Consider the following 16651-nt stretch of genomic DNA (forward strand, 5'->3'; position numbering starts at 1 on the left):
AAATGGTGGACATGTGGTTTATAAGGGCTTGGACACTCTCCCTTGGTAAGCTGGTTTTTCAATGAGAGTTCTACCTAAACCCATAAAAGGACTACTACCCAGCCCAATTGTATCAAAGGCTCACTGTCCATCCCAATTCTTATCAATTTGGGAGTGGGTTCCTATCACCTACGTCCATTGTTCTTGTACAAGAATGAACAGTCTTTTTTCTCTGCAATTTCTAACCCTTTACAATGAGTTTTCTAGGGTTATTTATACACTGAAATTGATAACAGTAAGTAGAGCGATTTTAGGGATTGTGGCTTAAACGTAAGAAGTTAATCCCATGATTGGTGTAATTGTGCTCAATTCGGACTTGTTTGTTAAGATGTTAGGATTATCTCCTTGATTTTAATGGATAAGGTTCATCTATAATCTGCTGGAAAACCGTTCGGTCAACTCGTACTCAACGCAGATCGTTAGTTACTCCAAGTTGTAGCTCGCTTAAGCTTGCTCCGAACTACTACTTGTTTCGAACTTGTCGTAAATTCTCGCACAACAGGATGTAATAGACATCTAGACAGGGAATGCAATAAATCCTATCCTTTGGAAGGAATTGAAATACAAAGAATATATTAAAAGAAAAACAGTTAAACAACCCTAAGCTAAAGATTTTTCACGAAAAAAAAATCAATCATATATATATATATATATATATATATATTTATGCAGTTTCTAAATGTTTTCATGAAAATAAGCCCATTTTTTAGTTTTCTTTATACGTTACTTGTGTCTTTAGTACATACGTCAAGATAATCCTTAACTAAATATAATGAGAACAAGTGGGAGAGAATGGGAGGTGGATTGGATTTTCCTTTCGTAAGGGAGAAAAGGTGGATCTTCCTTTTGATTAATTAATGAACAGAAAAATGGCGACTGATTATGATTAAATATATAATTAATTGGGGTTAGTGATAATTAAGTTGATTACATGAAACTAGCTATAGATGGATCTCATAGAGAACGTGGGTCTTTTATGATAATAGAAAGTGTTTAATTCTTTTTATTATATATTTTTTTAATTCATTTAAAGATGATTCAAATGGGTGTCTAGTCATCACCCTCACCGATTTCACTTTCAACTATTTTCTTTTGAGTTATGGATTAGCATATAAAATAAAAAACATAAATATAATACACCCTATCCAAATCCTCTAATCAAACATGATGATTTAAGCTAAATTTATAGATAATTTTTTATATTATACTTTTTAGTCAATCAAATTTATCTTGTATATCCTTTCGTCTCTTCTACGACATTTAGACATTTTTTTTTATACGAAACTATCAAAATTTATTCTTTTAGTATTTATTATTACCCATTAAAAGAAATTCGTAATTTTCTAAAATGTAGATATTTATAAGAATTCTCTGTATATAAAAATGTTCGGTAGTACCACATTTTTTTTCACAAAATATAACATAATTTATGAACAATTGGATAAAAAATAAAAATGTTTAGGAAAACTCTCTGCATATAAGAATGTTCGGGAGCAACACATTTTTTTTTTGACGCAAAATATAACGTAATTTATGAACTATTAGATCATAACACTTTCACTAGTTGAGATTCAATACAATTTGCATAATTAATATACTTTAAAAATGCCATATATATATTTTTATTAGATATTATACTTTTTAGTCAATCAAATTTATCTTGCATATCCTTTCGTCTCTTCTAGGACATTTGGACATCATTTTTTATACGAAACTATCAAAATTTATTCTTTTAGTATTTATTATTACCCATTAAAAGAAACTCATAATTTTCTAAAATGTAGATATTTATAAGAATTCTATGTATATAAAAATGTTCGGTAATACCACATTTTTTTCACAAAATATAACTTAATTTATGAACCATTGGATAAAAATTGAAAATATCTAGGAAAACTCTCTACATATAAGAATGTTTGGGAGCACCACATTTTTTTTGACGCAAAATATAACGTAATTTATTAACTACTAGATCTGAACACTTTCACTAGTTGAGATTCAATACAATTTGCATAATTAATATACTTTAAAAATACCATATATATTTTTATTAGATATTATACTTTTAGTCAATCAAAATTATCTTGTATATCCTTTCGTCTCTTCTAGGACTTTTAGACATCATTTTTTATACGAAACTATCAAAATTTATTCTTTTAGAATTTATTATTAAATTCCTAATTTTTTAAAATGCAGATATTTATGAGAATTCTTTGTGTATAAAATTATTCGGTAGTACCACTTTTTTTTACACAAAATACAACATAATTTATGAACTATTAGATCATAACACTTTCACTAGTTGAGATTCAATACAATTTACATTATTAATATACTTTAAAAATGCCATATAATATATATATTTGTTTTAAAGACGACAATAATGAAATGTTATTAATATGTTTTTATCATATAATAAAATATAAAATTTATATTCATAAATAGAGATATGCTTTATGTAATTTATATAAATCAAATTAAATTCTTACCCGTTAAGTTATACTATCTCAAATGGGTAATAATATTGTTGGTGTAATGTAATCCACATACGATCCTACTAGACAAAGGAACACCTCTTTTGCTTTAAATTTTTTTAGTAATTTCTCTTTAGAAGTTCAAAGAATAATATTAAGAATAAAAACATTAGTTTAAGAAAACAGAAAGGGGGGGTGGCATATATAGCGATTGATTTTTGTCTTTACATTTAACTTTTAATGATGAACTAATTAAAGCAAGTGATAATATATAAAAGGTCAACTAAAGCCAAAATTGTCCAATTTTGGCTCATTTTTTTATTAGAGATTAAATGATTTCATTTTGTTGTTTAGTTGCATGTTAGATATTTGTCGCATTTTCATTTGTTTTTGCAAAGTGTCGTGAAAAAACAGATTCATTTTTTTTTTTATTTTAATCAATTAATTTGCTTACACTTCCACCACCACGAAGTTCTTGAGATCATCTTCGTCAAGATAAACATTCAATTAATTAAGTTCCTTGAGAGATGATCAACTTTAAACTACCTATTGTCATCACTTTTGATTAATCTTTAATCAAAAGATTAACATATGATTGTCGTCTTTAATTAAATCTAGTCGTGCAACTGTTTATCCATTATTCATTCGGACTTTTTATGATTTTGATAATATATATAGGTGCTTGGGGTATGCTCGTTGCAGATTGATGAATATATATGAATGACATTAAATATAACTGACTTAAATCTTTATCTTTTTACAGTTGGGTCGTTAATAATGAACGATTCAACTATATCTAGATGACTAAATAGTTCAATAGAGACTTTTAGGTGTATTATTCAAGAGATCTTGAGTTCGAGTATCTCCTCAGTTACTAATAGGAGTAGTCACTGAAACTCTTACTCGGTTAATAGTTCTATGGTCTTAGGAGATTAGTTGAGGAACGTGTAAATTGACCTGAACACTCCTGCTCATAGCAAAAATGATGAATGGCTCACGAGAAGTATAAAAAAATGAATCGATTCTTTGAACCCTTAAAGAGACAGATGTCAAAAGAAAGAGTAAAAATAGGAGTTATCGGCTAAGTACGAATTAAAGGTGCTCAATCTTGCATGCATAATATAAAGATAAAAAAGAAGAAGGCACCTAACCTGCAGTACAAAGGGGAAATTAAAGGGGGTGAAATGCTAAGCTCAGGTAGATAAAATTCGTCCGGCGCTATTGAAGCCCTATAAATCACCTGCAAAATTACTTTGCTTTTTTTATCAGCCATTATAGGACGAATATTAGGCATATTCTTTCATGCAGGCAATATATGCAGGGCATTGCATAAATATTTATTCTCTCTCTCTCTCTCTCTCTTTATTTTACTTTATCATTAAGAATAAGAGTTAATGTATTGTTGCCCTCAGAGCTTTGCTGTAAACACGTATTTTCACTCAAATTTTAGGAAATTAGTGCTAACACCCCAAATAGAAGTTCCATTATTTAAATGTTATGGTGCTAGCGGTAGAGAAGACCTTTTGAATAAAAAGTTAGCCATGCAACCGGATTTTTTTTTTTTTTTTTTAATAACTGAAGTGTTTGGGTTAGCTTACGTGTAGCTCGACTAATTATCATGAAGAGTTATCCTATAACAACCCACCGTCATAGTCCCCCTAAGAAAATCATGGGCAAATGTACTACCTTTGGATCCAACGCTAGCAGGAATATCAAACCTGAGACTATGGGTTAGACCATTTGCAGTTCTCTTGGTTTGTCTTACTGTTGGGCTACCCATAGGTGGGCAACTGTTAGAAATTTCGGCTGAACGACAAATAGTTTTGGACAAACAATATAAAATTTTGACTGAATGGTTGACTGTTTTAGTAATAAATGACAATTAGGAGAGGCAACCTGAGTTTCAAAAAAATGAGGGACAAAATGTTTTTGTACCAAACCTCGGGGATGTTACTACAATAAACCCTTGCAATATTCTTAATAATAAGCAAAACTTAAGGAGATCCATCCATCCCTAACTTTGGATAAAGGTTTTATTATGGTTCCAATGACGACTAAGAATAGTTTCCACCTTTATTCTATCATTTTTTCCATCGAACACATCAAAATTTTCCCTTTTCCTCCTGTTGTAACATGTGGAATGCAAGAGCTTATTTGTGGAAATAAGTATATAGTACTTAAAGAAGAAGATCCAGAGAAATGTTATTTTGGTATATATAGTGAGACAAGTATAGTACAAGAGAAAAAACATGTAGAATATGATTCCATCTAGGGGTTCTTGCGATCGATTTGATTCGAGCTTAAATCGAACCAAATCAAATCAATTTAATTCAGGTTGGTTTGGTTCTATTAGGGTTAACTAATTTAATATTTTAGATTAAATCAAACCAAATCAAATCAATTTAATTCAAGTTGGTTTGGTTTTGTTTGAGTTTAATGAACCCGCTAAACATTATATATCCGCCAACCATTATATATAATACGGTATTGTGAAAAACAATATTATATATCTTAGGTTATAAGTAATACAAAATTGTAAGTTTTTAATTATTTAGCATTTGAATTTATAGTTATTTTCTTCTTCAAAGTATTAAAAGCTATTTTAAACCACTTTTTTTTTTTTCGGTGTTGTTTGACTGTATTATGCTTTTAGAATCATTTGTTAAAAAATTTTATAGCTTTAATTTTTTCTAAACTTTCACTCTAATTATATATATAAAAAAACATATATTTTAGGAATAAAAATGGTAGGGGTCTACAGCATAAGTGAAGGGTTGAAATGTTAACTTTTTAAAAATATATCTATATAATTGAAATGTGGTGTTAATAGCTTCACTTTTTCAAACCCTCGTGCAATTATAGCTACATAAACGTTCTAAATGATTCGATAATAGAAAATAAAAAGTCTTGTATAATAACATGATTATATTATTGTTTTGAGGAAAGTGCGACGACTAATTCAATAAGAAATCGTGAATGGATGTATATGTGTTTGTGTAATAAATCTTTTTTTTTTTTCTTATCAATGGCATGACTAATGCACGCTCTAGAATTAACTAGATTCTTATATATCCGAAATTGTTCATCAATCTTTATAGCATGCTTATTGATAAGTGCTTAATATAATTATGATTAAGAGTCACATCGAAAGACCTTTTAAAATAAAAGTAAATCAAAGATCACAAATAAAAAACGACTTTTTATTTCATTAAATTCATAACATAAATAATGATTTTAGATAAGATGTACAATTGCCCCCACTCGCCCCCACTTGCACGATGACTATCGCATCTTGCGCAAGGTATGAATTCGGAGTTCATCATTGACTATGATTTTCCGAGCTAAGTCGGCCCGGCCCATGGGCCATGATAGAAACTGAAACTGGGTAGGCTCATGGGCCCATTCATGGCCCAAATATGTTTTGTATAATAGTTGGCTGAAAATCCAATCTGTTATGATGACCACTGAAACCAGAAAACCAAAACCAAGAAACAAGATGAACCATACAAAGAGTTGAGTTCAATTCAGTTTTGTTTTTGTATGAAGAAGGAAATGCTAAAGCTGTAATAAAAATGGCAGTAGCAGGGGTAGCTTTGCAGCAGTTTCAACTGCCACTTACGTCGTCGTCATCATCATCATCAATCTTCTTCAGGAACAAGACTCAGAGTCAGAAGAAAAAGCAAAAGAAAGAACATTTCCATGCATTGATCTCTAAGCATAATAGTGTTGGCTGCCTTAGTAATTCTAATTCTAAGCTTTATCTTTGCAACAATAACTCAAGACTTGTTGTGTTTTCTGGTAAAGAAGACACTGAACTTCAGCTCACTCAAGAAGAAGAAGATGATGAAGAAGAAGAAGAAGAAGAAGAAGAGGAAGAAGTAGAAGAAGAAGCAACCCCAGAAGACATGGAGTACATTGCTCAAATTAAAAGGGTTTTGGAGCTTCTTAAAAAAAACCGTGACATGCTCTTTAGTGAGGTACTATATATTTATGCGGCATTGTTGATTTTAAGGTCTTTGTCTGATTGGCATTGAGTTTTTGATTACTTGAATTCTTCAATTTTTTATGCCTGTGGGGTGTGTGTTTTGATTTTGTGTGTTGTGATTTTGTAGGTTAAGTTGACTGTAATGATAGAGGATCCAAGAGAGGTTGAGAGGAGGAGATTGTTGGGGATAGAGGATGCTGATGCCCCCACTAGGGAGGATTTGGCTGAGGCTTTGGAACAAGTGAGTCTAAAATTTACGTTAAATTTCTCTGAATTTCGGTTTGTAAACTTCGAATGCCTATGAATTTTAGACTGTATTGTGCATATTTGTTGCATATATGTAGATGTAGTTTTAGAGGTTGGTTTAAGGATTTGGTTAGGATTGAAGAATGTTTATGCAAATTTGAGTTTTGATAGGCACAGTTTGATTTCTCTAAGAGTCTTTTTAACATACTCGAGGGACGGTTTGTTGAAAAATTTAGTTGGATCCTTTCCAAGTTTCCGAAACTTTCTTGTAGTACCAATTCATTTGACTAAGAAGAAAGGAACACTTAATTGTCTACAAGCTCTGCACAACACTCATTTAAGGATTGTTTTTGCAAAATAAAATATGCGATTTATCCTTTTGATCTGTATCAGTATCCAAGGTATAAATCTGCAAAGTTGGGTACCTTCTTTTACTTGTCTTTGTCTGGTTCTTGGGGGACAAGAAGACGGATAAATCAATTCCAGATCAGTGTTAAATGAGAGGATAAGCATGCCAACAGTTTTAGGGAAGGAGTAATCATGGGATTTATTATTTTATTGAGTTGATTGCCATCTATGTACTGCTATGAAAAAAGTCTTTATGTGATTGAGGAGCTGATGGAGGTATTCATAGAAATCTGAGTGTTATATTGACTGATAGGAGGAGACTTGACGACGGTGCACAGGTAATCATCTCATTTGAAAGAGCACAAGCTACAATCATAATGTTTCCTATTCTTTAACACTCAGCCTTGTTCTTCTCAATATTATCAAAAGGGTTTATACACTTTACTGCAATGCAGTGAGGATACATATTTGCCTGGATCTGACCTTATCTATAACCGCCAAATAGACAGTCAAATTACAGAATTTTTGCCAAAATGGCTCATTGTATACTAAATTTCTGCCTCCAAATTTAGTGAAATCCTCATATTCAAGTGAGATTTTTATCTGGGTTCCTGGGGAATGAACGTCCTGTGGCAAGCGGGAAGTTTAATTAAAACATTCACAGTATGTGGGATGCTGTGTCCCTTTGATGTATGTCATATAGGTGTCTTGTTGGCCTTCTCTCAGCAAGATATCTATACACCTTCCTGAATGGATGAGCTCTAAAATCACATTTTACTACTGAATGTTCATTCCTACTTGAAAATCGTTCTTCAAGCTGAAGCAAAAGACCTTTGAGGATCTTTCAGACATAATGGTTCAAGGATCACACACATGTAGTCCTCAAAGATTTACCTCGTGTGGTTTGGCATAAAAACCACCATGGAAAACATATTGTATTTTGGAATGCCTTTCTTCATTTTTGGCTGTTTAAGATGGAAAAAAATCTCCCGAACTCGGCCGTTCGTTAGATAATCTGCAGTTCCCATTATTCCCCTGCTTGATTGGACTCATCAAACTTTAGTAACATAATTGTCCTCAATTACAAAGAAGAAAAACAAAAATTCAAGGTTATTGATTAACTTTTGAGATTTAATTTTAAAACATTAGAATGCCAACAGTATATGACATCTATCACCATTTGTATTTTGATTTGTTGCTAAATCTGTCTAGGTTGATATTTTAAACCTTATATACTGTCATATATGCAAAAAGTAGTACTTTGGTAAAGCGGTTTAGTGTTTTCATCTATTAGCCTGAATTTTTCTTCACATTAGATGATTGTTGCATGATTTATGGTGTAATTGATCATCTACCAGGTGAATGAAGGAAAGGTCCCAAAAGATCGTGTTGCTCTTCGTATGCTAGCCGAGGAAATGGCACAGTGGCCTAATTTAGAGGTATAATGATAACTTGAGAACATGATAATTGGTCACATTTGAGATGCTTTACAGACACATTGGGTTACTGATGTTGATTGATGTTCACTTTTTCTTTTCCAGTCGACAGAATACCATCAATCTTCATTTCACATTGTAGATGCAATAATAAAGTGGCACTTGATTTGTTCTCTTTTCAAAATTTCAGATTACTTATTTTCCCTTAGGAAGCATGTAGCACATAAAATTTGTAAAACCCTCTGTAAGCTTTTTGCTCAGTAGACAACGCCTCAACATCAGAGAGCTTAATACTGGTCATGGTGATATTTTTTCTTCAGGGCTCACTGCTGATATTTGTGTGAAATAACTGGCCTTGTTTTAATTTTTTTTGCCTATATCCATTGATGCAAGTTTTGTTTTTTAATAGGTGGAAGCACCTAAGAAAAAGTCTAGCAAATCCCTATATGCAAGAGTCACGGACACTGGTATTGATCCAGAATTGGCTGCTAAGAAATTGAATGTTGATTGGGATTCGGCTGCTGAAATTGGAGAAGCTGACGATAGTGATGAAGCAGAAGTGCCCGCAGCAGTGGTTTGTTTTCTTGTCATTGTCCTGAGTATTGTTATCAGAAAACATGTCATTTCTGAAGAAAACTGGTCTAATTTTAAAAGATTTCAAACAAATATATAGTTCTTGTTCCCCATTAATACTACTGATAATATGCCTTAATGTTATACTAATATTAAGTGATAACCTCAAACTGATAATTAAATTTGAGTTGCTACCAATAATTATTTAAAAAATCATAGAGAAAAGCCGCCCCCCTTAAGACCATATTTTAAAGGTATGATTACGATGCCAGTTGAGTTGACTATTCTAATTTTAAAATGCTTTCAGAATGAAACTGCTGATTGAAGTACACATCTTTATTGTTTTGGATTCTGAAATTAATATCTGAAATCGTCGAGGTTGTGACGAGGAAACTAATTCCCTTGCAGGGTTACGGAGCACTGTACCTAGTCACAGCTTTTCCAGTTATCATTGGTATCTCTGTGGTGTTAATTTTGTTTTATAATTCCCTCCAGTAGAAATTTTGTCTTCCCATTTTACAATCAGTTTTGTACATTGCAATTGTGGAATGCACGAATCATTTCTGTTGTATCAACTTTTGTGAAGTAATTGATGTGCTTTCTTGTTTAATTAATCACAATCTACTTTGTACACAATCCAAATATAATCGTGGACACAATGTTAATATTTTTTTGGCTAGATTTTGCTAGTCGATCTGACATGCTCTCATGCATGAATTTTCTGTCGATGCAAGCTCATTGATACTCAAAGTGATGTTGTGTGCTTTTGGTATGAGCTCTTGATTTCATTATTGTTTAGACAAGTTAGATTTTGAGGTTGTTAGGGCCACCAAACCATCAGTACTGCTGAAAAGTCAGCTCTCGTTAGAATAAAAAAATATATCTCAGATAGTAGTAGCATGCATCCCCTGCAGGTTTTGATACAGAAAACTTTATATTTTATTCATTTGCCCGAGCAAATAGAGAACATGGAAATCACTACTTGTATGCGCTAGTTATGCTGCCCACGTCCTAACTTTCTCCATGTCTCTTCTTCCTCTTTTAAGCACTTGAATCTCAGGCCCCGTCCCTGCAGTCTATGCCCTTTTAACTCCATGGCACCTCCAGCATCAGCGGTTGTGCTTCCTGTAGTGAGCAAAATTACCCGAGAACCAGATGAATTCGTCGATGATCTTCATGAGTTGAACTTCTTGGCCTTTGGTGATGAGCCTGATACCCTGGTCAAGAAGGAGAGTCCCCAGAATGAGAAGCAGATATCAGTGGATCCTATATCGTTGTCTCTGAGGGAACCAAGCTTTAACTTCATGTTGCCTCCTGTTCTTACATCTCCTAGAGACACAACTGTGCCTCTTCCAGCAGTTCCACCAGTTCTACCTCCTGCAAAAACCAAGTTCATAAGCTGCAGCCTCCCGAGCTCTGCGACATCATCTCCTCGATTTGGCTCTATTCTGTCAATGAAGAAATGGAAGATTAATGAAAATCAACCTTCTCCCAAACAAGTTGATAATCTGGTCCGGCAGCGATCCTTGGCACATTCACGTCTCTCGTTGGTAAAGGATGCCATGCTAGTAAAGAGCAAGTCTTGCGGCGAAGGAAGAGCCTCTGCACCATCAGATGAGCTTGAACTTTGCTTCAGCAAACCTAAAGCTCCTGAATACAACAAAATTTCTCATACCAACTTCTCCAAAGCTGAGACTAACAGAGATGTTTACAAGAATGTTAACAATGTTGATCCTTGCGATGAGAACTTCAAATGCGGCGCCCTTTGCATGTTCCTCCCTGGCTTTGGTAAAGCAAAGCCAGAGAGAGCAAGAAAGGAAGAGGCTATGGAGAATGTGATTTCCAGGACAGTTTCTTTAGAGAAGTTTGAATGTGGATCCTGGGCATCATCTGCCATAGTTCATGATCACGATGAAGATGGAGACTCGATGAATCATCTATACTTCGACTTGCCACTGGAGTTGATAAGAAACAATTCGAATGATGCTCATTGTCCAATCAATGCAGCCTTCGTCTTCGACAAGGACTTAAAGGGTGTGCTAAAAAATGGTTCAACTTCAGGAAGAACAAGTGCCCGAAAATCCCACGAATCCTCCCGCCATGTTCGGTTTTCTGTATCATCACCTACCCCATCATACTCTTCGTCTCCAGCTTCATGCATTACCCCTCGGCTGCGCAAGGCTAGGGAGGACTTCAATGCATTCTTGGAAGCTCAAAGTGCTTGAGAATGAGAGTCTCACTTGTTTTTTGGTATTTATATATCCACTAGGTATAGCACTAGTGCCATATATTTGAGCAACTATATGTGCAACATGGAAGTTGATCTTTTATGTTTTTGTAGTTGATTTTTGAACCTTTGAGTAATGAGACATAACTTTGTGGGAAATATTGATTATGATATGGACAATCTTACCCTTTTCGAGGGATGATATTGAGACAATGTTGCAACTTGTGTAGCCTTTGGATCAGTATCTAAGGGTTGAGTATCCTTTAATTTAAGCTTTGTCATAGGAGGCAACATTATATTTTATCTCCTCATCTAATTTACTTGAGCAAAATACAATAATATGATCGGTAGGCAAATTGCATACTTTTATTAATGTACATGTGCATAAAATCTATAACAACTCAAGAGAGTTTATATGAGGAGAGAATAGTGATTATTGTGTAAGAAGGTAAAATTAAACCCTTTAAAAGGGATTACAGGGACGGTTTGTTGAAAAATTTAGTTGGATCCTTTCCAAGTTTCCGAAACTTTCTTGTAGTACCAATTCATTTGACTAAGAAGAAAGGAACACTTAGTTGTCTACAAGCTCTGCACAACACTCATTTAAGGATTGTTTTTGCAAAATAAAATATGCGATTTATCCTTTTGATCTGTATCAGTATCCAAGGTATAAATCTGCAAAGTTGGGTACCTTCTTTTACTTGTCTTTGTCTGGTTCTTGGGGGACAAGAAGACGGATAAATCAATTCCAGATCAGTGTTAAATGAGAGGATAAGCATGCCAACAGTTTTAGGGAAGGAGTAATCATGGGATTTATTATTTTATTGAGTTGATTGCCATCTATGTACTGCTATGAAAAAAGTCTTTATGTGATTGAGGAGCTGATGGAGGTATTCATAGAAATCTGAGTGTTATATTGACTGATAGGAGGAGACTTGACGACGGTGCACAGGTAATCATCTCATTTGAAAGAGCACAAGCTACAATCATAATGTTTCCTATTCTTTAACACTCAGCCTTGTTCTTCTCAATATTATCAAAAGGGTTTATACACTTTACTGCAATGCAGTGAGGATACATATTTGCCTGGATCTGACCTTATCTATAACCGCCAAATAGACAGTCAAATTACAGAATTTTTGCCAAAATGGCTCATTGTATACTAAATTTCTGCCTCCAAATTTAGTGAAATCCTCATATTCAAGTGAGATTTTTATCTGGGTTCCTGGGGAATGAACGTCCTGTGGCAAGCGGGAAGTTTAATTAAAACATTCACAGTATGTGGGATGCTGTGTCCCTTTGATGTATGTCATATAGGTGTCTTGTTGGCCTTCTCTCAGCAAGATATCTATACACCTTCCTGAATGGATGAGCTCTAAAATCACATTTTACTACTGAATGTTCATTCCTACTTGAAAATCGTTCTTCAAGCTGAAGCAAAAGACCTTCGAGGATCTTTCAGACAAAATGGTTCAAGGATCACACACATGTAGTCCTCAAAGATTTACCTCGTGTGGTTTGGCATAAAAACCACCATGGAAAACATATTGTATTTTGGAATGCCTTTCTTCATTTTTGGCTGTTTAAGATGGAAAAAAATCTCCCCAACTCGGCCGTTCGTTAGATAATCTGCAGTTCCCATTATTCCCCTGCTTGATTGGACTCATCAAACTTTAGTAACATAATTGTCCTCAATTACAAAGAAGAAAAACAAAAATTCAAGGTTATTGATTAACTTTTGAGATTTAATTTTAAAACATTAGAATGCCAACAGTATATGACATCTATCACCATTTGTATTTTGATTTGTTGCTAAATCTGTCTAGGTTGATATTTTAAACCTTATATACTGTCATATATGCAAAAAGTAGTACTTTGGTAAAGCGGTTTAGTGTTTTCATCTATTAGCCTGAATTTTTCTTCACATTAGATGATTGTTGCATGATTGATGGTGTAATTGATCATCTACCAGGTGAATGAAGGAAAGGTCCCAAAAGATCGTGTTGCTCTTCGTATGCTAGCCGAGGAAATGGCACAGTGGCCTAATTTAGAGGTATAATGATAACTTGAGAACATGATAATTGGTCACATTTGAGATGCTTTACAGACACATTGGGTTACTGATGTTGATTGATGTTCACTTTTTCTTTTCCAGTCGACAGAATACCATCAATCTTCATTTCACATTGTAGATGCAATAATAAAGTGGCACTTGATTTGTTCTCTTTTCAAAATTTCAGATTACTTATTTTCCCTTAGGAAGCATGTAGCACATAAAATTTGTAAAACCCTCTGTAAGCTTTTTGCTCAGTAGACAACGCCTCAACATCAGAGAGCTTAATACTGGTCATGGTGATATTTTTTCTTCAGGGCTCACTGCTGATATTTGTGTGAAATAACTGGCCTTGTTTTAATTTTTTTTGCCTATATCCATTGATGCAAGTTTTGTTTTTTAATAGGTGGAAGCACCTAAGAAAAAGTCTAGCAAATCCCTATATGCAAGAGTCACGGACACTGGTATTGATCCAGAATTGGCTGCTAAGAAATTGAATGTTGATTGGGATTCGGCTGCTGAAATTGGAGAAGCTGACGATAGTGATGAAGCAGAAGTGCCCGCAGCAGTGGTTTGTTTTCTTGTCATTGTCCTGAGTATTGTTATCAGAAAACATGTCATTTCTGAAGAAAACTGGTCTAATTTTAAAAGATTTCAAACAAATATATAGTTCTTGTTCCCCATTAATACTACTGATAATATGCCTTAATGTTATACTAATATTAAGTGATAACCTCAAACTGATAATTAAATTTGAGTTGCTACCAATAATTATTTAAAAAAGCATAGAGAAAAGCCGCCCCCCTTAAGACCATATTTTAAAGGTATGATTACGATGTCAGTTGAGTTGACTATTCTAATTTTAAAATGCTTTCAGAATGAAACTGCTGATTGAAGTACACATCTTTGTTGTTTTGGATTCTGAAATTAATATCTCAAATCGTCGAGGTTGTGACGAGGAAACTAATTCCCTTGCAGGGTTACGGAGCACTGTACCTAGTCACAGCTTTTCCAGTTATCATTGGTATCTCTGTGGTGTTAATTTTGTTTTATAATTCCCTCCAGTAGAAATTTTGTCTTCCCATTTTACAATCAGTTTTGTACATTGCAATTGTGGAATGCACGAATCATTTCTGTTGTATCAACTTTTGTGAAGTAATTGATGTGCTTTCTTGTTTAATTAATCACAATCTACTTTGTACACAATCCAAATATAATCGTGGACACAATGTTAATATTTTTTTGGCTAGATTTTGCTAGTCGATCTGACATGCTCTCATGCATGAATTTTCTGTCGATGCAAGCTCATTGATACTCAAAGTGATGTTGTGTGCTTTTGGTATGAGCTCTTGATTTCATTATTGTTTAGACAAGTTAGATTTTGAGGTTGTTAGGGCCACCAAACCATCAGTACTGCTGAAAAGTCAGCTCTCGTTAGAATAAAAAAATATATCTCAGATAGTAGTAGCATGCATCCCCTGCAGGTTTTGATACAGAAAACTTTATATTTTATTCATTTGCCCGAGCAAATAGAGAACATGGAAATCACTACTTGTATGCGCTAGTTATGCTGCCCACGTCCTAACTTTCTCCATGTCTCTTCTTCCTCTTTTAAGCACTTGAATCTCAGGCCCCGTCCCTGCAGTCTATGCCCTTTTAACTCCATGGCACCTCCAGCATCAGCGGTTGTGCTTCCTGTAGTGAGCAAAATTACCCGAGAACCAGATGAATTCGTCGATGATCTTCATGAGTTGAACTTCTTGGCCTTTGGTGATGAGCCTGATACCCTGGTCAAGAAGGAGAGTCCCCAGAATGAGAAGCAGATATCAGTGGATCCTATATCGTTGTCTCTGAGGGAACCAAGCTTTAACTTCATGTTGCCTCCTGTTCTTACATCTCCTAGAGACACAACTGTGCCTCTTCCAGCAGTTCCACCAGTTCTACCTCCTGCAAAAACCAAGTTCATAAGCTGCAGCCTCCCGAGCTCTGCGACATCATCTCCTCGATTTGGCTCTATTCTGTCAATGAAGAAATGGAAGATTAATGAAAATCAACCTTCTCCCAAACAAGTTGATAATCTGGTCCGGCAGCGATCCTTGGCACATTCACGTCTCTCGTTGGTAAAGGATGCCATGCTAGTAAAGAGCAAGTCTTGCGGCGAAGGAAGAGCCTCTGCACCATCAGATGAGCTTGAACTTTGCTTCAGCAAACCTAAAGCTCCTGAATACAACAAAATTTCTCATACCAACTTCTCCAAAGCTGAGACTAACAGAGATGTTTACAAGAATGTTAACAATGTTGATCCTTGCGATGAGAACTTCAAATGCGGCGCCCTTTGCATGTTCCTCCCTGGCTTTGGTAAAGCAAAGCCAGAGAGAGCAAGAAAGGAAGAGGCTATGGAGAATGTGATTTCCAGGACAGTTTCTTTAGAGAAGTTTGAATGTGGATCCTGGGCATCATCTGCCATAGTTCATGATCACGATGAAGATGGAGACTCGATGAATCATCTATACTTCGACTTGCCACTGGAGTTGATAAGAAACAATTCGAATGATGCTCATTGTCCAATCAATGCAGCCTTCGTCTTCGACAAGGACTTAAAGGGTGTGCTAAAAAATGGTTCAACTTCAGGAAGAACAAGTGCCCGAAAATCCCACGAATCCTCCCGCCATGTTCGGTTTTCTGTATCATCACCTACCCCATCATACTCTTCGTCTCCAGCTTCATGCATTACCCCTCGGCTGCGCAAGGCTAGGGAGGACTTCAATGCATTCTTGGAAGCTCAAAGTGCTTGAGAATGAGAGTCTCACTTGTTTTTTGGTATTTATATATCCACTAGGTATAGCACTAGTGCCATATATTTGAGCAACTATATGTGCAACATGGAAGTTGATCTTTTATGTTTTTGTATTTGATTTTTGAACCTTTGAGTAATGAGACATAACTTTGTGGGAAATATTGATTATGATATGGACAATCTTACCCTTTTCGAGGGATGATATTGAGACAATGTTGCAACTTGTGTAGCCTTTGGATCAGTATCTAAGGGTTGATTATCCTTTAATTTAAGCTTTGTCATAGGAGGCAACATTATATTTTATCTCCTCATCTAATTTACTTGAGCAAAATACAATACTATGATCGGTAGGCAAATTGCATACTTTTATTAATGTACATGTGCATAAAATCTATAACAACTCAAGAGAGTTTATATGAGGAGAGAATAGTGATTATTGTGTAAGAAGGTAAAATTAAACCCTTTAAAAGGGA

The 16651-nt window shown here is 34.6% G+C and overlaps 4 protein-coding genes across 4 annotated transcripts; all 4 read left to right on the forward strand.

Annotated features, from left to right (window-relative positions):
• The first annotated feature begins 5983 nt into the window (after positions 1-5983).
• On the forward strand, positions 5984-9711 carry LOC116114017 (ycf3-interacting protein 1, chloroplastic). The gene is made up of 5 exons (XM_031400163.1): positions 5984-6490; positions 6626-6739; positions 8451-8531; positions 8938-9102; positions 9510-9711. Exons 1-5 carry the CDS (start codon positions 6086-6088, stop codon positions 9597-9599), a joined length of 855 nt encoding a protein of 284 aa, XP_031256023.1. The 5' UTR covers positions 5984-6085; the 3' UTR covers positions 9600-9711.
• A 113-nt stretch (positions 9712-9824) lies between these two features.
• On the forward strand, positions 9825-11510 carry LOC116114016. Its single transcript, XM_031400162.1, has one exon. The coding sequence runs from the start codon at positions 10196-10198 to the stop codon at positions 11324-11326; it is 1131 nt and encodes a 376-aa protein (XP_031256022.1). The 5' UTR covers positions 9825-10195; the 3' UTR covers positions 11327-11510.
• Positions 11511-12170: 660 nt separating this feature from the next.
• Positions 12171-14561, forward strand: LOC116114069 (protein CHLOROPLAST ENHANCING STRESS TOLERANCE, chloroplastic-like). Its single transcript, XM_031400222.1, has 4 exons — positions 12171-12218; positions 13301-13381; positions 13788-13952; positions 14360-14561. Exons 1-4 carry the CDS (start codon positions 12171-12173, stop codon positions 14447-14449), a joined length of 384 nt encoding a protein of 127 aa, XP_031256082.1. The 3' UTR covers positions 14450-14561.
• Positions 14562-15045: 484 nt separating this feature from the next.
• Positions 15046-16176, forward strand: LOC116114070. Its single transcript, XM_031400223.1, has one exon. It carries the CDS (start codon positions 15046-15048, stop codon positions 16174-16176), a length of 1131 nt encoding a protein of 376 aa, XP_031256083.1.
• The last annotated feature ends 475 nt before the right edge of the window (positions 16177-16651 follow it).

Source organism: Pistacia vera, unplaced genomic scaffold (genome assembly GCF_008641045.1).
Source record: "Pistacia vera cultivar Batoury unplaced genomic scaffold, PisVer_v2 Contig7, whole genome shotgun sequence".
Taxonomy (NCBI): domain Eukaryota; kingdom Viridiplantae; phylum Streptophyta; class Magnoliopsida; order Sapindales; family Anacardiaceae; genus Pistacia; species Pistacia vera.